The following is a 16966-nucleotide window of genomic DNA, read 5'->3' on the forward strand; positions in this document are numbered from 1 at the left end:
CATCCAAGGTAACTTGGGCACATTTTCATTCTTTGCAATCTCATAAAGCCCAATATAAAAAGAAAGCAAACACATGGGAAAAGGGAACCAAAGATGTAACTAAAAGAAATTTGGAAATATTTAAAAATTACTAAAACTGTGTGGCAGGCATTAATTCTAGAAATGGTCCCCAAGATTCTGCACCTAATCCCTTGAACCTAATCCCTGTGAATGTAATAATGTATCACACACATGATTACCATATTTTGCCATGTATAATGTGCACTTCTCTGCCCAAATTTTTGAGGGAAAAATAAGGATGCACCTTATAGATAGGCATAATAATCCTCTATAATATGAACAGAAACACGGGTGCACATTAGACACAGAAGCGTATTATGCAAGGCAAAGTATGGTATGTTGTATTATACAACAGCACAGTTGGCTTTAAAACAAGGTTATCCAGGTGGTTAATGTAATCGCATGACCCCTTTCTTTAAAAAACAATTTTTCTCCGCATGGTTGCAGAAGAGGAAGTCAGAGAGATTCAGAGCTATTATAGCTAAGCAGAGAAACCAGCTAAGCCCACCAATAACTCTGACTTAGGGAACTGGTATTAGTGGGTGTCGGTTTAAGCTGCAAAATTTGTAGTTTGTTAGTTATGCAGTAACAGAAAACTAATACATAGTTACCAGTGTTTAAAACTGGAAAATGGTTATAACTCAATAACAAAAAGAAAATAATCTAATTGAATCACAGGCAAAGGATCTGAACAAATGTCTCTCCGAAGATAGACAAATGGTGAATAAGCATATGAAGAGTCATTTGAGTCATCAAGAAAATATAAATCAAAATCACAATGAGATACCTGTTCACACCCTCTAGGATAGCTGTAATCAGAAAGACAGATAACCAGGGTCGATGAGGAGGTAGAGAGAAATGGGCAATGGTGCAGCTGCTCTGGAAAACAATATGCAGCCCCTCAAATGATTAAACAGTTATTTACTATAATTTAGCAATTCCAATCCTAGGTATACACCTAACAGAAATTAAACCGTATGTCCACTCAAAAACTTGTATATGAATTTTCATAGCAGTAAATTATAAGGTGGAAAAACCCCAAATAATCACCAACTGATCCCAAGATAAATGTGATATACACACACACACACACACACACACACACACACACAATGAAACATTATTTGACAATAATATGAAATGAAATACATGGATATATGCTATAATATGGATGAACTCTGAAAACATACACTAAGAAACCAGTTACAAAGGACCACACACAGTATGATTCCATTTGTATGAAATGTCCAGAAGAGGCACATTACAGAGATAGAAAGTATGAAAGATTAGTAGCTACCTAGGGCTGGTTACGATGAGGGTTTTGGAGGGGAACAGCAAAGAGGTACGTGGCTTATTTTGGGGATAATAACAATGTTCCAAAACTGACTGCTGTGATGGATGTGCTACTTTGCCAATATATTAAAAGCCAATACATCGTAAACCGAATGGTATATGAATTATATATCAATAAAACTGTCATAAAACTGGTACAGAAATCCATTGTTTGGTGGTATAAATTCATATAACTCATTTGGAGAAGAAAAAAACAAAAACAAAAACAAAGCAAGCAGTATAAAAAAGATCTGGGTCACCTGACTTAGTTCTTCCACTTCTTAATCATTTGTCCTAACGAAGAAACAGAGGCCAACTGCTATGTGCCAGAGCAAAAATGTGGAAACAAGAGTCCAATCTTATCAACAATATAGAATACTAAGTAACTAAATGTTCATTAGTTCAGCTGATCATTAATGAGTGTCTTTTTTAAAAAATTTTTTATTTATCTTAGAGGGGAAGGGAAGGAGAGAGAGGGAAAGAGAGAGAAATATCAATGTATGGTTGCCTCTCGTTCATCCCCTGCTGGGAACCGGAAACTGACCTACAACCCAGGCATGTGCCCTGACCGGGAATTGAACCGTGATTGTGTGGTTTGCAGGCCCGAGCTCAATCCACTGAGCCACACCAGCAAGGGCTAAAGAGTGTCTTATGCAGTATCAGAGCTGGAATGGTAATGATAAAATAGGAACAAAACATCCTAATCCTAGTAAAAGGCAGCAGATAACGAAACAAAAATGCTATGTGAGTCATAAGGGGAATCCAGGCAGATTTTTCCAGAACTTACAGAGAAACTTACAGAATTAAAAGAATCAAGCTAGGGAAAAAGGTGAGTAAAGAAGGAAAGTGAGTGGTATTTCTGGTGTGAAGACACAGACATGGAAGAAAACATAAGCATTCCAAGAACCAACTCAACACACAGTATCCAAGTTAGGAGAATATCTTAAAAGATGAAGCTCAACAGACAGACAAGGACCATTATCATGTAGGATCTTGCCGGATGCCGTAAGGAGTTGGGATCTTATCTCATGCACAGTAAAAAGTTTGGAAAGAAACTGGAGAAAAAAACACAGATTCATATTTTAGAAAGATTACTCTGGCTACAGCATGGAAGCCGGGTGAGAGGAGAGCAAGGCTACAAGGAAGGAAATCAGACAGCACAAAGACTGGGGGCCAGGACCAGAGTAGTCCGGCGGGGACAGACACAGGTGCACCATCTCAGTTAGCCTGGGCTACTTAACAGAGCTGGCTGGCTTAAAAAACAACATCTACTTCTTACAGTTCAGGAGGCCAGAAGTCCAAGATCATGGGCCCACATGGTCAGGTTTGGGTTGGGGCCAGAACTCTCCTTACCTGCAGATGGCCACCATCTCACTGTGTTTTCACATGGTGGAAAGAGATGGTATCTCTTTTGTCCCTTCTTATAAGGACAGTACTGTTATTTAGGACAGCTCTACTCTCTTGACTTAATGACCTCCTAACCCACCTCCAAATACCATCACATTGGGGACTACAGCTTCAACACATGAATTTGGGGGGAGAGCAGGGGGTTAACACATTGATTCTATGGCACCACAGAGATTCAAGGCCTATTTCAATGATGGACTCACCAGACCTCCATGACTGAAGTGAGGGTAGGAGGAATCGATGGTGTCTGTCAAGTCCCTGACAACGAGGTGCACAGCGCTATGCAGTGAGATATGAAAAGGGGAAAGCAAGAGATCTGGACAGGAGGAAAAGGAAGTCCATTTGTCTGAAGTACCCGTGAGACACTCTAGAGGCACTGGGACCTTGGCAACTCAACACACAGCCCTAGAGTTCCAGACACCAAAGGTAGGAGGGATTAACACATATAGAATGTCCGTGAAGCCACAGATGACGAGGACCGAGCCTAGGGTTTACACAATTAAAAAATGGGCCCAATACAGAACACAGTGAAACATCAGAATTTAAGGAATGAAAAGAAAAACCAGCGAAGAAAACAAACTAAGAACAATCAGAGAGCCAGGAGAATAAATCAAGAGTATGATACCCAAGGGCCAAGACCCAAATCTTGGTTCCTAGCGGTCCAGTAATAGGCATAAATTATAAGGACTACATACAGTGAGAAAAAAGTTTGATAAGACGTTCAGTAAAGAAAGCAGAATAGAAAATATCCCATAATTTCAACTTAGAGAAATTGTCCAAAAGTACAAAATATGGATAGAAAGAAAATACACAAATACGTTAAATTTTAAATTCAAGTCCTCTATGGTTATACTCTTAAATTTAAAAGTGTTACAAGTGCTTCTTTTCCTCTCTTCTCTTCCTGAACAACTAGTCCAAAGGTCATTAGGTCATACCAAGCAGGCTTATACCATACTATCAGAATTGATGTGTACATTTAATAAAAATAAATGAATGCAGGATGTATGGGGATAAAGAGAATAAGCAGCTCAGTCTCACAGAAAAACCAGAGACCCACAGGCTCTCATACAGTGTGGCAAGTGCTACAAGTTATATTCAGAATGCTATGGAAACAACAGGGATCTAAACAAGAGAGGAGGAGGAAACAGGAATATAGGAAAAAAAGGTATTCTACAAGGTACAGTGTACTGATGACACACACAGATACAAAGACCTGCAGTTACACGGAGCTCAACTAAAAGCTGCACTGAGTGAGCAGCAAACAAGATTAGAGAGAAAGGTGGAGACCAAGATACAAAGGACCTTGTACACTATGAAGCTATAAAGTATGAACCTTACTCTCACAGCAAACCTATACAGTAGAGAGCACAACGTGACCAAGGTAAAATAAGAAGTAACTGCCCAAGCCCATTCTCTTTGAGACGATCATCTTTCGTGAGAATCTAGAAGTGGCAGGAGCAGCTAGGAAACTATGAACATCCCTCAGTATTCATGGGGGACTGGTTCCAGGACAGGCACACAACACACCCATCCTATCCCACTCTCCCACGCAGAACCCAAAATCCACGGATGCTCTAGTCCCTTACATAAAATGTGTAGTGTCTGCATCCTGGCTGGTGTGGCTCAGTGGACAGAGCACCAGCCTGCAAACCAAGAGGATGCCATTAGATTCCTGGTCAGGGCACATGCCTGGGCTGCAGGCCAGGTCCCCCAGTTGGGGGCATGTGAGAGGCAACTGTTTCACTCTCACACAACGATGTTTCTGTCCCTCTCTGTCTCCTTCCCTTCCCCTCTCTCTAAAAATAAATAAATAAAATCTTTTAAAATGTGTTGTGATTGAGCGCGGGCCTGTGAACCAGATGATCGCGGTTCGATTCCCAGTCAGGGCACATGCCTGGGTTGCAAACTGGTTCCTTGCAGGCTAACTACCAGCAGGGGATGCACAAAAGGCAACCATACACTGATGTTTCTCTCCCTCTCTCCTTCCCCTCTAAAAATAAATAAATAAAATCTTAAAAAAAAAAATAAAATGTGTTGTGTTTGCTTATAACTTACACACATCCTTCCCTATACTTTAAATCACCTTACTTACAGTACTTAATATAATCTAAATGCTAGGTAAAGTGATTATCCTGTATTGTTTAGGGAATAATGACAAAAACAAGTCTGTACATATTCAGTACAGACGCAACCACCACAGGCCTAACTACGCAGTACATACTAACAACAACGTAACATTTTTACTTTCAACCCACAGCTGACTGAATCCATGGATGCGGAACCTATGGGTATGTAAGGCCCACTGTACTACAAGAGACTCAGCCATGCTCATCACCAAGATACTCTGCATGGGAAGAGAGGAGAGAATGAGCAAGTAACCTCCACCATGAAGGATTTATTTTCTTGGAGGAAAGTCAGGTTTAGTTATGACAAGAAGGTAGGAAGTGTTCTATAAAGAGTTCAAGGATTTAACACTGTTCCTTAAAAACAGACTTCCCAAGTAACACAGCCAAAGGGTTGGGAGGGAATTCAATAGTGGGAGGTTGAGTCAGAAGTGAAGCATCAAGAGTAGTTAGTACAGGTTTTATACTTTATCACACAAATAATTGGACATTTAAATGATATCAAATTAAATAATCTTGAATGCTTAAATTCTATGTAAGAAGAGTTGGCAAGACCTTATAATGCTATAACCCCATTTGACAGGACTCTTAGTTCCAAAATTCAACTTGGGAAAAGCATCATCTTGAAAAATGCAGGGCAACAACTTCAGCACACAGTGAGAAGCAAAGCAATGATGAGAATGCACTGACTCAAAACCTACCCTGTTAGCTGAACTACAATTAGAGAAAGTTCTATTTTACCTAAGGGGCACCTTAGGCAAGACTCACCCTGTCCTTTCATTTTTTTAATTTATCCATTTTCTAGCACAGGTTGGAAACAAACTGCCCAATAAAATTAGAAAATAAGTTGGAAGTATCAATGCTACAGAATTTATGCTCCTGGATTATGACATTAAAAACACTTTTATGTAAAATAGGTGCAATAATCACAGTAATCCACCCCCAAGATTACTGATCTCTTATTTTGACACACACATCAATAGGTTTTACAAAAATGTCACTCGGTAAGACACCACATACCTGCTGGAGACACGTGAGGACAGCTGCTCATTTTCAGCAGCTTGAGCGTGTCACTGTTGTTGGCTACTAGCACTTTGAGGGACGGGTCATCCACTGGGGTGTCATCTATCTTAAGTGAGGACAAGGATTTGGAGTTTACGAACACAACGGTCAGTGCAGAGATGAAGTGAGACTGAAAAGCAAAAGCAATTAAACTTGTTTCAATTTCTGCAAGTAAGAATTGAGGGGGCTGTCATAATACACAAATGTTTCACTTGAACCCCAATGATACTATTTCACAACTGTTCTGGGGGTAGCATTCCCTGTACTCTCTCGATGTGCTTTTTAACCTTTGGGAGGGTAAGAAAAAGACTTGCGCCTCAGGATGAGTGTCTCTATATCAAAACAATCACTGATAAGTAAAAAGAGGAATTCCAAAATCCAGGATAATACCTATCAGACACTTCAGTCACCTTATCTGGAAACCCTACTCTAGTGTTCTGTAACACTAAAATGTGTTATCTTTTGGTCTGATAGTAATGATCATTAAAATAGTAATAACTGCCCCAGGTGGGTGGCTCAGTTGATTTGAGCATTGTCACATACACCAAAAGGTTGTGGATTCTTCCCAGTCAGGACACATACCTAGATTATAGGTTCCATCTCCCATTGGGGCACATACAGGAGGCAACTGATTGATGTTTCTCTCCCTTCCTCTCTCTCCATAATCAATTAAAAAATATATATGCACACATATACTCACATGTATATCCTCAGGTGAGGATAAAAAAGTAGTAACTAATACCAATTAGCAGAGTAATTACAATTATAATAATAATAAACTAAAGCTATGAAAGACTCATTTAGAATATGGAAGCACATACAAAATTTGGTTCTAATCAAAATCATTATCTAAATAAAATTTCAAATTTAAAACTCATTTAAATGTATTGAATTATCTGTAATATTTTCAAACCTATTTTATTTCAATGCCTTTTCCACAAATGTACCAATTAATATCCATACATTTATTATATACATACGCACTAAGTTATCAGTAAGATATGGGATCTGAACTAAAGGAACCACTGTAGGGAAACAGGTAATAAAAAGAACTATGCAGCCATAACCAACGGACAAAGAGTCCAGGAGAGTAAGGAGAGGCCAATACATGGTCCAGTATATTCCTCTCCAGAGCCCATTGACCCTCCACTTAGCTTTACAAAGTCACTATAGCAGTGAAGAGGGAAGAGGGCAGGCTAATAGCCAGAAAAGTACAGTTGACCCCTGAACTACATGGGTCTGAACTGCACAGGTCCACTTGTATGTGGATTTTTAATTGAAATTAAAAAATTTCAAATTTCAGAAAAGTGGACCGTGAAGCCCAAATCTGCTTTGTTCATGAGTTAATTATATTCAATCCACAAATGGAAATCCACATAGGCTGCGGGTTGAATTTTTGAATTCTTGTGGCTTATTTTTGTTCTGTAATTAACTGGTTTGCTACTTATACTAATTGTTTCATTATTTCAATGTTCATTTGCATCTCACACACCCACATTGCTTCATCAGTACACTCATGGCTGCACCACTGCCTTCGTTTTCCCACTCCCCTCAGTTTAGCTCTGGTCAAACACATTTCTTTCATGTTCTGTTCAGTTCTCACAGGATTTCCCTAATAAAGCAACACCCTATTTCAATCTCTACAAAAGCCAAAGAAAAGAAAAACAGTATAAGCATCCTAGGCCCAATTATTTTATTTATACATGCATTTTTTAATTTCATTAAATTTACTGGGATGACATTAGTGAATAGGGTCAAATAGATGTCAAGTGTGCATTTCTATGATAAAAGTATGAAACGCTTCAGCAGTTTGCGTGGCATAGGGGCCATGCTAGTCTTCTCTGTATCACTCCAAGTTTAGTACATGTGCTGCTAGAGTGAGCACCTAGGCTCATTTAGTAAGGAGACAGGCAGTACTGCACACAGCAATAGTTCCCAAAGACAAACCTAGTACGTGTTAAGTACAGTGTGAGTACTAATTATGCATAATGATAATCCTGAGTAATAAAAAAAGGAACTCCTGTTCAACACCCTTTTAATTTGGTGTATGTAACACATATGCCATATGTGTTATTTTTTTAATTATCGTATGTACATAAAAAAATCAATCTGAAACATTTCATTTCCCATATGATGCTTGAACAAGGCTACTAAGTGCTTCTTAGAGTGAGGTCCTAGAATCATATTAGGACTAGACTGCTCTCCTGAAGGGAAAATTTCAGAAGTTTCCTCAAGTGATTTTTCTGCATATTAAGTTTGAGAATTAGAGTGATCTAATTCATGGACTTAGAATCTTAAAATGCTGAAATGGCCAGAGAGTCTCTCTCTTGTCCATTTCCCGGGACATATGAGGAAAAAACATTTTATCTCAAATATGAATCTTTTAAAAATCAATTGAGACTGTGAAATTAACTGGTGATGTATTTGTTACTGATAGTCTATTACACCACCTGGGTTATAATATACACTCAGGTTAGTAAAACTTCTTCCCTATTCATCCTAGTAAATTAAAATGTTAAGTGTTTTAAAGGGATGTTTACATTTTAGTTCATGGTATACTCTGAAAAAAGTTTTTCAAATTATTGTTGGACGCTAATCTACTAACATTGTCTTTCTAAAAAATGCACCCTTCTTACCATTCTAACAGAGTAATTATTAGAGAGACTATTTCTAATTACATGTAGAATCATCTTAGAACATAAATATAAAATCAACTTACCTCTTCACTAAGAAAAGTTTTAAGAATAAATCTTTACACACTTACCAGAAGATTTTATAAGAACGCTGTACCTGCTTTTGATACTGGCACTGCCTACTTTTCTTTGATTTTAATTTCACCAATCTGCTCTAAAAGTCCAAAAAGCCACACCTACCTACATGTTTCATTTTCTAATATGCTTGTTTCTCAGTGTGACTTTGTCGCTTTTAGGATGTCCTATAGAATCCGCTATAAATTAATTCGCTGTTCAACCTTACTCATGAAGAAGCACAAGGATACAAAAAGCTTAAAAACCCCGGAACATTCTAAATGATGATTTGTTTCTATCACACTGTACTACTTTTCTTACACTCCCGTCACTCTCATCACCAATACAAGAAATGGGTAGGGTTTTGATGAATTTCTCAGTAACAGCTAAAAACAAAAACAAAAACAAAACACAAACCACAGCAAGATACCTTTGGTAAATCCATAAAACTTGGCCGAGCAGTTGAAATAAGTCCAAGTGTTTTTAAAGAGCAGTTCACAAGTTGCGATAATATATCACAAGCTGCTTCAGCTGATTCTTTGCTGCTGTCCACCTTAGAAAAGAAAATACCGTTTACCCACAGATATATTTACAGTACTCTGTGCATATCTTAACTTTACAAAAGCAATAAATACATAATAAATACAGTTACTAGTCTACTGCATTATAAATGAGCCTTTTGATTATCTACCACCACATATAACATCAGTCTTTTCTGAGTCACCTGGAAAAAATAAAATGGTTCACTGTCAAGACCTTTACTTTTACTATGATGGTATATATTTAATACTGAAATAGCTTGGCTCTAAGTTGATTTATTCCAAGCTGACTAAATAATCTAGTAAAATGGGTGAGTTTATCTTTGAAAAATAATTACATATTTGGTAGTGGATCCAATTATACATGTAAATAGCATCTATGGCAGGGGTGTCAAACTCATTTTCACTGGGGCCACATCAGCCTCACAGTTGCCTTCAAAGGCCAAATGTAGAGCTCCTTGTCCCTAGTTAAGGAGTCGTTACATTCATACAGTCCTAAAATTACATTCGGCCCTTTGAAGGCAACTGTGAGGCTGACGTGGCCCTGGAGAAAATGAGTTTGACACCCTGGTCTATGGTATACATGTGTCAAGACACAAGAAACTGAATGAGCATTTACTCAGAAGGTTCAGGTAAATCATAACTGGGGATTCATCATTAATGACACTGAAAAACAAATGCAAAGTAGAATGAGGGCCTCCAACCAGTTAAGCATGAAACCTGAAACAAAGAGCAGTTCCTATACACTCTTCTGCAGAGACGTATCTTGGGAGAAAGGTAATACATCAAAAGCTCAAGAAGTCTTAAAAAAAAAAGTTGTTCCCCACGCCAAAAAGCATCTTAAACCAGAATAAGTAAAAGTAATATCATTGCTTTAATTCAAGAATAATCTACATTACCTTAACCCCCAAATGTCCTGAGGAGCTGGTTGTAAAACTGTCATACTAATTTATTTGCAAGTTTCAGAGCTGTTTTTCATTCCCCCTTGCTAACTGTCTCTACACCAGTGGTTCACACAGTGTCGTCCCTGGACCAGCAGCATCAACACCACCAGGAATCTTGTCAGAAATGCAGATCTCATGCTCATCCCGGATCATGGGAATCAGAAACTTTGGGTGTGGGAGCCAGACATTTTTATCTCAGCAAGCACTCTAGGTGGTGCACACAAAGTTGGAGAACCACTGTTCTACACTAATGACTGACCACACTCCTTTTTGGCCTATAGTCAGTGATGAATTAAATACAACTATCTTCAGGAGAGCTCAGAAAAATCCTGTGATGTAGCCCTTTTTGCAAGTCAGAAACTATTTTCTTGGCAAAATAAACAATGAAATAATAATAATAATAATGTTTAAAGTTACAGGACAAGTGTTTTTGTGACTGTTACACAAGTCGGACAGACCTCAATTGTGTCACAGGGCTGTAAAAGATTAACATGGACCCAGCCAACCCACTGCATGGAACTGGCCTTCTGACCTATGACGTTAACACATTATAACCATCTTTCTACAGGATTTACCATTAGAACACTCTTAAGACAACTCAAAGATGACTGAAACCAGAGGAAAGCGCCTGAGTTTTCTAAACCAGGAGGCAGGGGAGGGACAGCACATGAGAAGTTCCTGGGTTTTATTTGTTTGATCCTTCCCCCATTTCCCCATCCTTCCCCCAGCTAGGGTTGCCAGATAACATACGGGATATCCACAAAGTATTATCATTTGTTCCAAATGATGCAAGGGACACATTTACACAAAACACTGTTGATTATCTGAACTCAAATTTATCTAGGTGTCCTCTATTTGTATCTGCTAACCCTAGCAATCCCACCCTCAATGGCCTAAGTGCCTTTATGCATTTTTCTGGGAAGAAGGCCCTAACACACCCAACCATTCCCATCACTGGGTCTCTCTTCCTCCTTGGACACACATGGGTGAATAAGCTGGTAATCTCCACCCTAGAAGCAATGACATTCTTGGGAGCAGCCAAGACCAGTCTTGGTAAGGAACTCTTGAGTTAAGAATCAATCACAACTTTATCTAGGTTTAACTTAACCTGTTTAATAACTGCTACATATAGCTAAATCAGGTATTCAGGTGTTACTTTTCAACAATAATTATCAGTGTTACAAATTTAGTAAAGGTGGCCATAGTCCATTAGTCATCCCCAAAACACCACAAACCTCTACACTCATACACACCACTGTGATTCCCCAGGCTATTTCGGACATCTCAGAGACCCACCCCACTGCACTTATCACTGCGTAATTTCAGCACGTCCCTTCCAGTGATGAAAAGAAACAAACAGTTCTTTCTGGCAGTCTTCCATGTCCCTTTTTCTATTTCTCTCTAAAATATTTTCACCTAAATCTTTCACATAAAAATTTTGTATTTCCCTTTTTGGTGAAGACTTCATGACATAAAGTCATCAATAAGCAAGCCCAGTCCCTATTACATAGAAAAACAGGTGTAAGTCAATCATAATAGTCACATTTAAATTTTTTATTGTGTATTTCTTTTTCCTCGAATTGTTTGCAATAATTCAATGTGCTTGACAGCTTTAGTTGATGATTTATCCTACTTAGTGGCTGCTTCTGCTCTTAAGAAATTATTAATTATAATAAAATGGACTAATTAAGTTCAAATACAATTATTTGTCACAGCTTCTAAGGCACATGATAATTCTAAATCTTTAAGCACTCTCCCTAAAAAGCAGTATTTCAAAGACATGGGAAGGAGTATTGATTTGGAATACAAGGGCCACTAAATCTGATTTTTTAAAAGAAGATTTAAATATTACCTTGAAGCTGACATATTGTAGATGGTTTGAATGTCTTTTAATAATCTGTTTGATCAGCTCTGGATGTGTAGCTTTCAAATAAGATGTAGCTGGCTGATTCAGTTCAAATTCAAAACATCTCCACAAGTCAGGCATGTGAAATACCTGGTTCCAGTTGCGGCAAACTTGTGAAGCATGAGCCCGGTCAAGAAGAGGCAAATACTTAAACACTTGGAGAATAATGTCCTGAAGGAGATTACCCCAATCACAAGTCTGAGAATGCTCATTTGAAGTCCTCAGTTTCTTGGATTTTTCTGTCGTTTCTTCTTCTGATGAACTGTGGTCACTGTCTCTTCCCCCTCGTTTCATCCTATTTAGAAAAATGCATAATTTTTCATACTTAATTTCCAAATAGAAATAAATTCAAAACATGCTTCTGTCACTGAGATGTGTATATATGTATTTATAAACACAAACGCAAACAAGCAGAAAGAACTGGACCAGTAATTCCAGGAGCATATAAAAATAAAATATAGTTAAAAAACACCAGCAGAGAGCAACCGTCACAGTACAAGTTCTATACAGGTATTTAAACATTTGTATTTATACTGTACTATCTGGGGGAAAAGTTTATCATGATTTTGGAACTAAACCAAGAATTTATATATTCAAATTTTTTTTATTTATTGATATTAGAGAGAGAAAAAAGAAAGAAGGAATGGGAGAGTGGGAGGGAGAGAGGGAGGACAAGGAGAGAAAAAAAAAACATCAATTGGTTGTTCTACTTATTTGTGTATTCATTGGTTAATTCTTATACGTGCCCTGGCCAGGGATCAAACCCGCAACCTTGGGTTGTACTGTATCAGGATGATGTTGTAAACAACTGAGCTACTCTGCTAGGACACCAAGAATTTGTATTTTAAAAGTTATAGCTAACTAACTCAAAAAGAACCTACAGTGACAATTTAAGGTTTCTTACAAGATACCTAAGTGTACCTGCTATATCTGAACTAAGGCAGACCAGAATCCCAGTAACCTCCAGAGAGAATCTGAATTAAGTAGCCAAGATATCTGTTCACACTGAGCAGTTTGATACATGTCACCATCAGCCCCTCTCTCTGCTAAACATACACAAACTCATTCCTACTAAGTATTGTTTGGTCTGGAATATGGCTTCTTCTTTCAACCCACCACTTACTATTGAAATGTTTTCCCCAAATTGTATTTCTGACTGATAGGTACGTGTTTATTACATGTATTTCTATTACCTTCTTTTCATTTTTAACGGTCTTTCTGTTATAAAACAGTAGTGTGGTTATATAGCCTCAAACAAATTACTTGACCTCTTTGTGCTTCAGTTTGTTAAATAAAGATTGTAACACACACGGTTCTTGTGAGGAATTCAATAGTACTAGGGCTTTTGCAAGGAGATAGATGATTGCTGAACTCAGTTACAGTAAAGCAGTCCAGTACTAAAGACATTAAAGTGCATGACAGTAAAATAGAAAGTATCCCATTTTTGTTTTAAAATGAAGTATGTACATGAGGAGTACAAGAACACACGCTTATATATGAGAACCACACACTGGAGGTAGATTCACCACATTAATACAGTAACTATAACAGTGAGTGGGGTATTATATTAGTAATGGGATAGCTGATAATTTTTTTGTGCCAATGCACTTCTTTGTTATTTTACACATTTATTTTAATGTCAATGAATTACACTGCAGTCAGATAAAAAGGTCTTTGTTTCTTGAAAAATATAAACTAAATGACATTAACTTTGGACCACTTGAATATCACCCGTATTTGGTTTAGAGCCTGTGATACTCTCCTTTCGTCTCTACAGAGCAGTTTGCTGGTGGTTTGGATTTGAAGTCATAGCTTTTGAAAAGGATGACTTGTGCCTGGCTCCAGCTGCCTCCTTGGCACATTAGCGTGTAGGAATTTGATTCCTGAGTGAAATGGAGCATATACTAATGCATGAGACTTAACCAAATTATTTCTTTGCAGATTCTCTATTCAGTAGCTACCAAAAGCCATGAAAAAGGATTGGGGGCTGCAGGGAAAGAGAACGGCAGAGACCCTTGGTCTTTATGGCATTAAAATAAACCCAGGAGGTCTTAGCACATCTGCAATAAACTGCCTTTTCCTCACTGCTCCTACTTCCAGCTATGTGAGTTAAGTGAAGTAAATGAAGGACATCCTTTAGAGCAATGGGGAGGGAGAAAACAGAATGACAGGTGATGTCAAGAGCGTAGGTTTATGGAAGACTAAAATTTATGTGAGAATCTAAGAATGCATATTTTAAAATATGTTTAGGGAAAAAGTACTGAACTACAGCGTTACCTATAATATAAAAATATCTCTCCCAGTAATAATGTCCTACTAGAGGTTGAAACACTGTCATTATGACCCATTTTTCTGCTTTAACTTATGCTGAAGGCTTACTTTAATTTTAGCATATAAAATTTGGGTCAAAGAACAAAGAGTTTGCTACCTGGAGCCTGTAATTTCTTTCCTGGCTATCTAAAATCTTCAGAATTTTGAGATAAAGAGAGTAAAAAAGAATGAAAACATCTTTATAATTTCTACTACCTATTATAAAATGCTGATTGCCTCTTTCTGAAGGAAATTTTCTAAAACCAGAACTATTCAACTTCAAGATGAAATGATTCACCTTAGAGTATACGGACATATAAACAAAAATAAAATGAGTCTTACCACACATTTACCTTTATTACTACTTTACTGATCCTACCAATAGATACTTTCTTTCGTCTATTACAGTCCTGTTTTAAATAAAGTATATTTCAGTACCTTTCCAAGTGGAGGGAGAAAAGAACTGACATATCAAGAAGTACACAACACTGAGGAACAGAATCTCTTCGTCTAGACGTAAGACTGGGTGATCACCAAAGTATATTTTAAGTACTTACCTTGGTAGTTTATGACTAGCCAAGCAAAATCTGTAATTTGTCACATATAATGTGACTGTACTATGTCAGAATTATAGCATGGTTAGCAATAAAAAAAACTCCAAGGCCAAACGCCAATAAAAATGGTCTCTGTATTGTCTTCACTTATGCAAGAAAATAACAGAACACAGTGGGCACATACAATTTTTAAGTATGAATTTTTTCCAAGATGATCTGATCAATGCAAAAATGTAAATTGCTTTCAAAAGTACCTTATTAAATCTATTTACACATGAAACTCTGCTGTATCAAAAGCTAATGCAAAGCATCCACCAATCTGCAAAGAATCCACATCAATGGACTACTTCCTGCTTTTAGTCAAGGTGGAACATCTCTCATATTTGGACAGAAGTGGACTGCCCAGCATGGGAGCTGGGCAACAAACCGCGAAGAGGCTCAGCAGACCACCAGAATCAGGCCTCCCCAGGGCCCCCGCGGCTCAATTCTGAACTGCAACTTTTTCTGACCCCATATAATCAATGCAGCTTAGGCCACCAGGGCATTTGGTAAGGGACGACATTCTTACGAAGGGTCCAAAAGCAAGTCAATGAGCCAAGACTACAAACTAGTTGAGCAGCAATCGGAGCGGCAGAACTAACAGCACATCCACCACGCCCTCCAAAGGCGCAGTCGCGCTTACTCATCAGAAGGGCAGAAGAAAACACTCTGCTAGGTCTCCCTCGCTGCATTAGGCAATTCGGGCACGTACTTGGCTCTAAAAAGCTTGTTTTGGCATCACAGTTCCTTTCCATTTACGATGTGCTTTGATCAAAATCAATAAGTACACTTTGGCTGAAACACAAGAATAAACACGCGGAAAGACACTGACTCTCAAAACTAGACAGTAGGAAAAGTGTGGCGGTGACAATCTGCCTGGTGGTCACTTGTAGATGACTGGGACTCGAGAGCATTTTTACAAATATTTCAAGGATGGTAGAAAAAATATCTGGGCCACCTGACATCATGAACATCATGAGCAATAAAATACTAATAGTCTCCCATCTCAGCTCAGAGGCGCAGGCCCATCTCTTAAGAGGCTGCAGCCACGCCAAAAGCAGGCGCAGAGCCGCTCATCACAAGTTGACCAAGTTTTCCACTCGGCTACGCGGCCCGGGAGGCCCTTCCTCCCCGCGCCATCTCCAAAAATCGGCATTTCCCGTCATTTCTCCAGCACCCTACTCCAGTCTGTTTTGACACCTTAAGTCCCCTTCTTTCTCCCGGTACCAGTACGGGCGTAGCACCCAACGGGAAGAGCCTGGCCCAGTGCGAGCTGTACGGTGCCTGTCACTGACCCCTGCCAAGAGTAATACAGTCAGGCGACAGGCGCGGCAGAGTCGCGGGGAGGTTGCACGCGGCCCCAGCAAAACGTACCACGCCCTGTTGACATGTTTTGAAGCAGGCAAGAGGGGAAACGCCCCCAAACAGGCTCCAAGGTCTGGGCGCCGCGCCCCCAGCCCGGCTCCGCGCTCCCGAGGCTCTGCGCCCAGGGCCCGGGACCCCGCTTCCTGGCCCGTCCGGCCGCCCACCCACCCAAGTCGGCAGACCCACCCTGGCCCCACTGTCACAGCGGAGCTCTGGCTCTGACCCTCCGCCGTTACCTGCTGCTGGAGGCGGCTTCCCCCACACACCACCCCGGGCTCCAGGGACGGCGGCGGCTGGTTCCGCGGCTTTCACATGGGGCCCCCGGGGCCCCGCGCTTCGGACTCCCGCCGACGCGGCCCCCCTCGCTCCGCCCGCATCCGAGGCGCTGGTCCCTCCGCGGGCGCCAATGAGGCTCCACCTTTGCGGCTCTGGCTCCCCGAGGAGAAGCCTTCCTTCCCAGTCCCACGCCGTCCGCGTCCTTCTCCCGGTACCGTCGAGGAAGTAAGAGACTCTCTTGAGCGAGCTACTGCCACCGCGTAAGTGACTGCGCCTCGGCCCGCACTCCGACTCCAAAATGG

At 39.7% G+C, this 16966-nt stretch overlaps 2 protein-coding genes and 1 pseudogene across 3 annotated transcripts in view; 1 reads left to right on the forward strand and 2 right to left on the reverse strand.

The window, feature by feature from the left end:
• The window catches only part of CLN5 (CLN5 lysosomal BMP synthase), a 24385-nt gene extending 18105 nt beyond the window's left edge, over positions 1-6280 (forward strand). Inside the window, exon 4 of the mRNA XM_037059370.1 lies at positions 5057-6280. Within this exon, the coding sequence (XP_036915265.1) occupies positions 5057-5064 (8 nt within the window). The 3' untranslated portion in view covers positions 5065-6280. The remainder of the gene's footprint in view (positions 1-5056) is intronic.
• The window catches only part of FBXL3 (F-box and leucine rich repeat protein 3), a 22900-nt gene extending 5934 nt beyond the window's left edge, over positions 1-16966 (reverse strand). The window contains exons 1-4 of one of the 2 annotated variants that reach the window (XM_037059367.1): positions 16807-16966; positions 12067-12415; positions 9162-9284; positions 5943-6114 (exon numbers count right to left, since the gene is read on the reverse strand). In XM_037059367.1, the coding sequence (XP_036915262.1) occupies positions 5943-6114; positions 9162-9284; positions 12067-12414 (643 nt within the window). In that variant the 5' untranslated portion in view covers position 12415; positions 16807-16966. Of the gene's footprint in view, positions 1-5942; positions 6115-9161; positions 9285-12066; positions 12416-16624; positions 16741-16806 lie in introns of those variants that run through there. The other variant, XM_037059368.1, reaches the window with a different exon arrangement.
• On the reverse strand, positions 7771-7869 carry LOC118996140 (uncharacterized; annotated as a pseudogene).

This window comes from Sturnira hondurensis, unplaced genomic scaffold (assembly GCF_014824575.4).
Source record: "Sturnira hondurensis isolate 20B ecotype Veracruz unplaced genomic scaffold, ASM1482457v3 Scaffold0010812, whole genome shotgun sequence".
NCBI classification, from domain to species: domain Eukaryota; kingdom Metazoa; phylum Chordata; class Mammalia; order Chiroptera; family Phyllostomidae; genus Sturnira; species Sturnira hondurensis.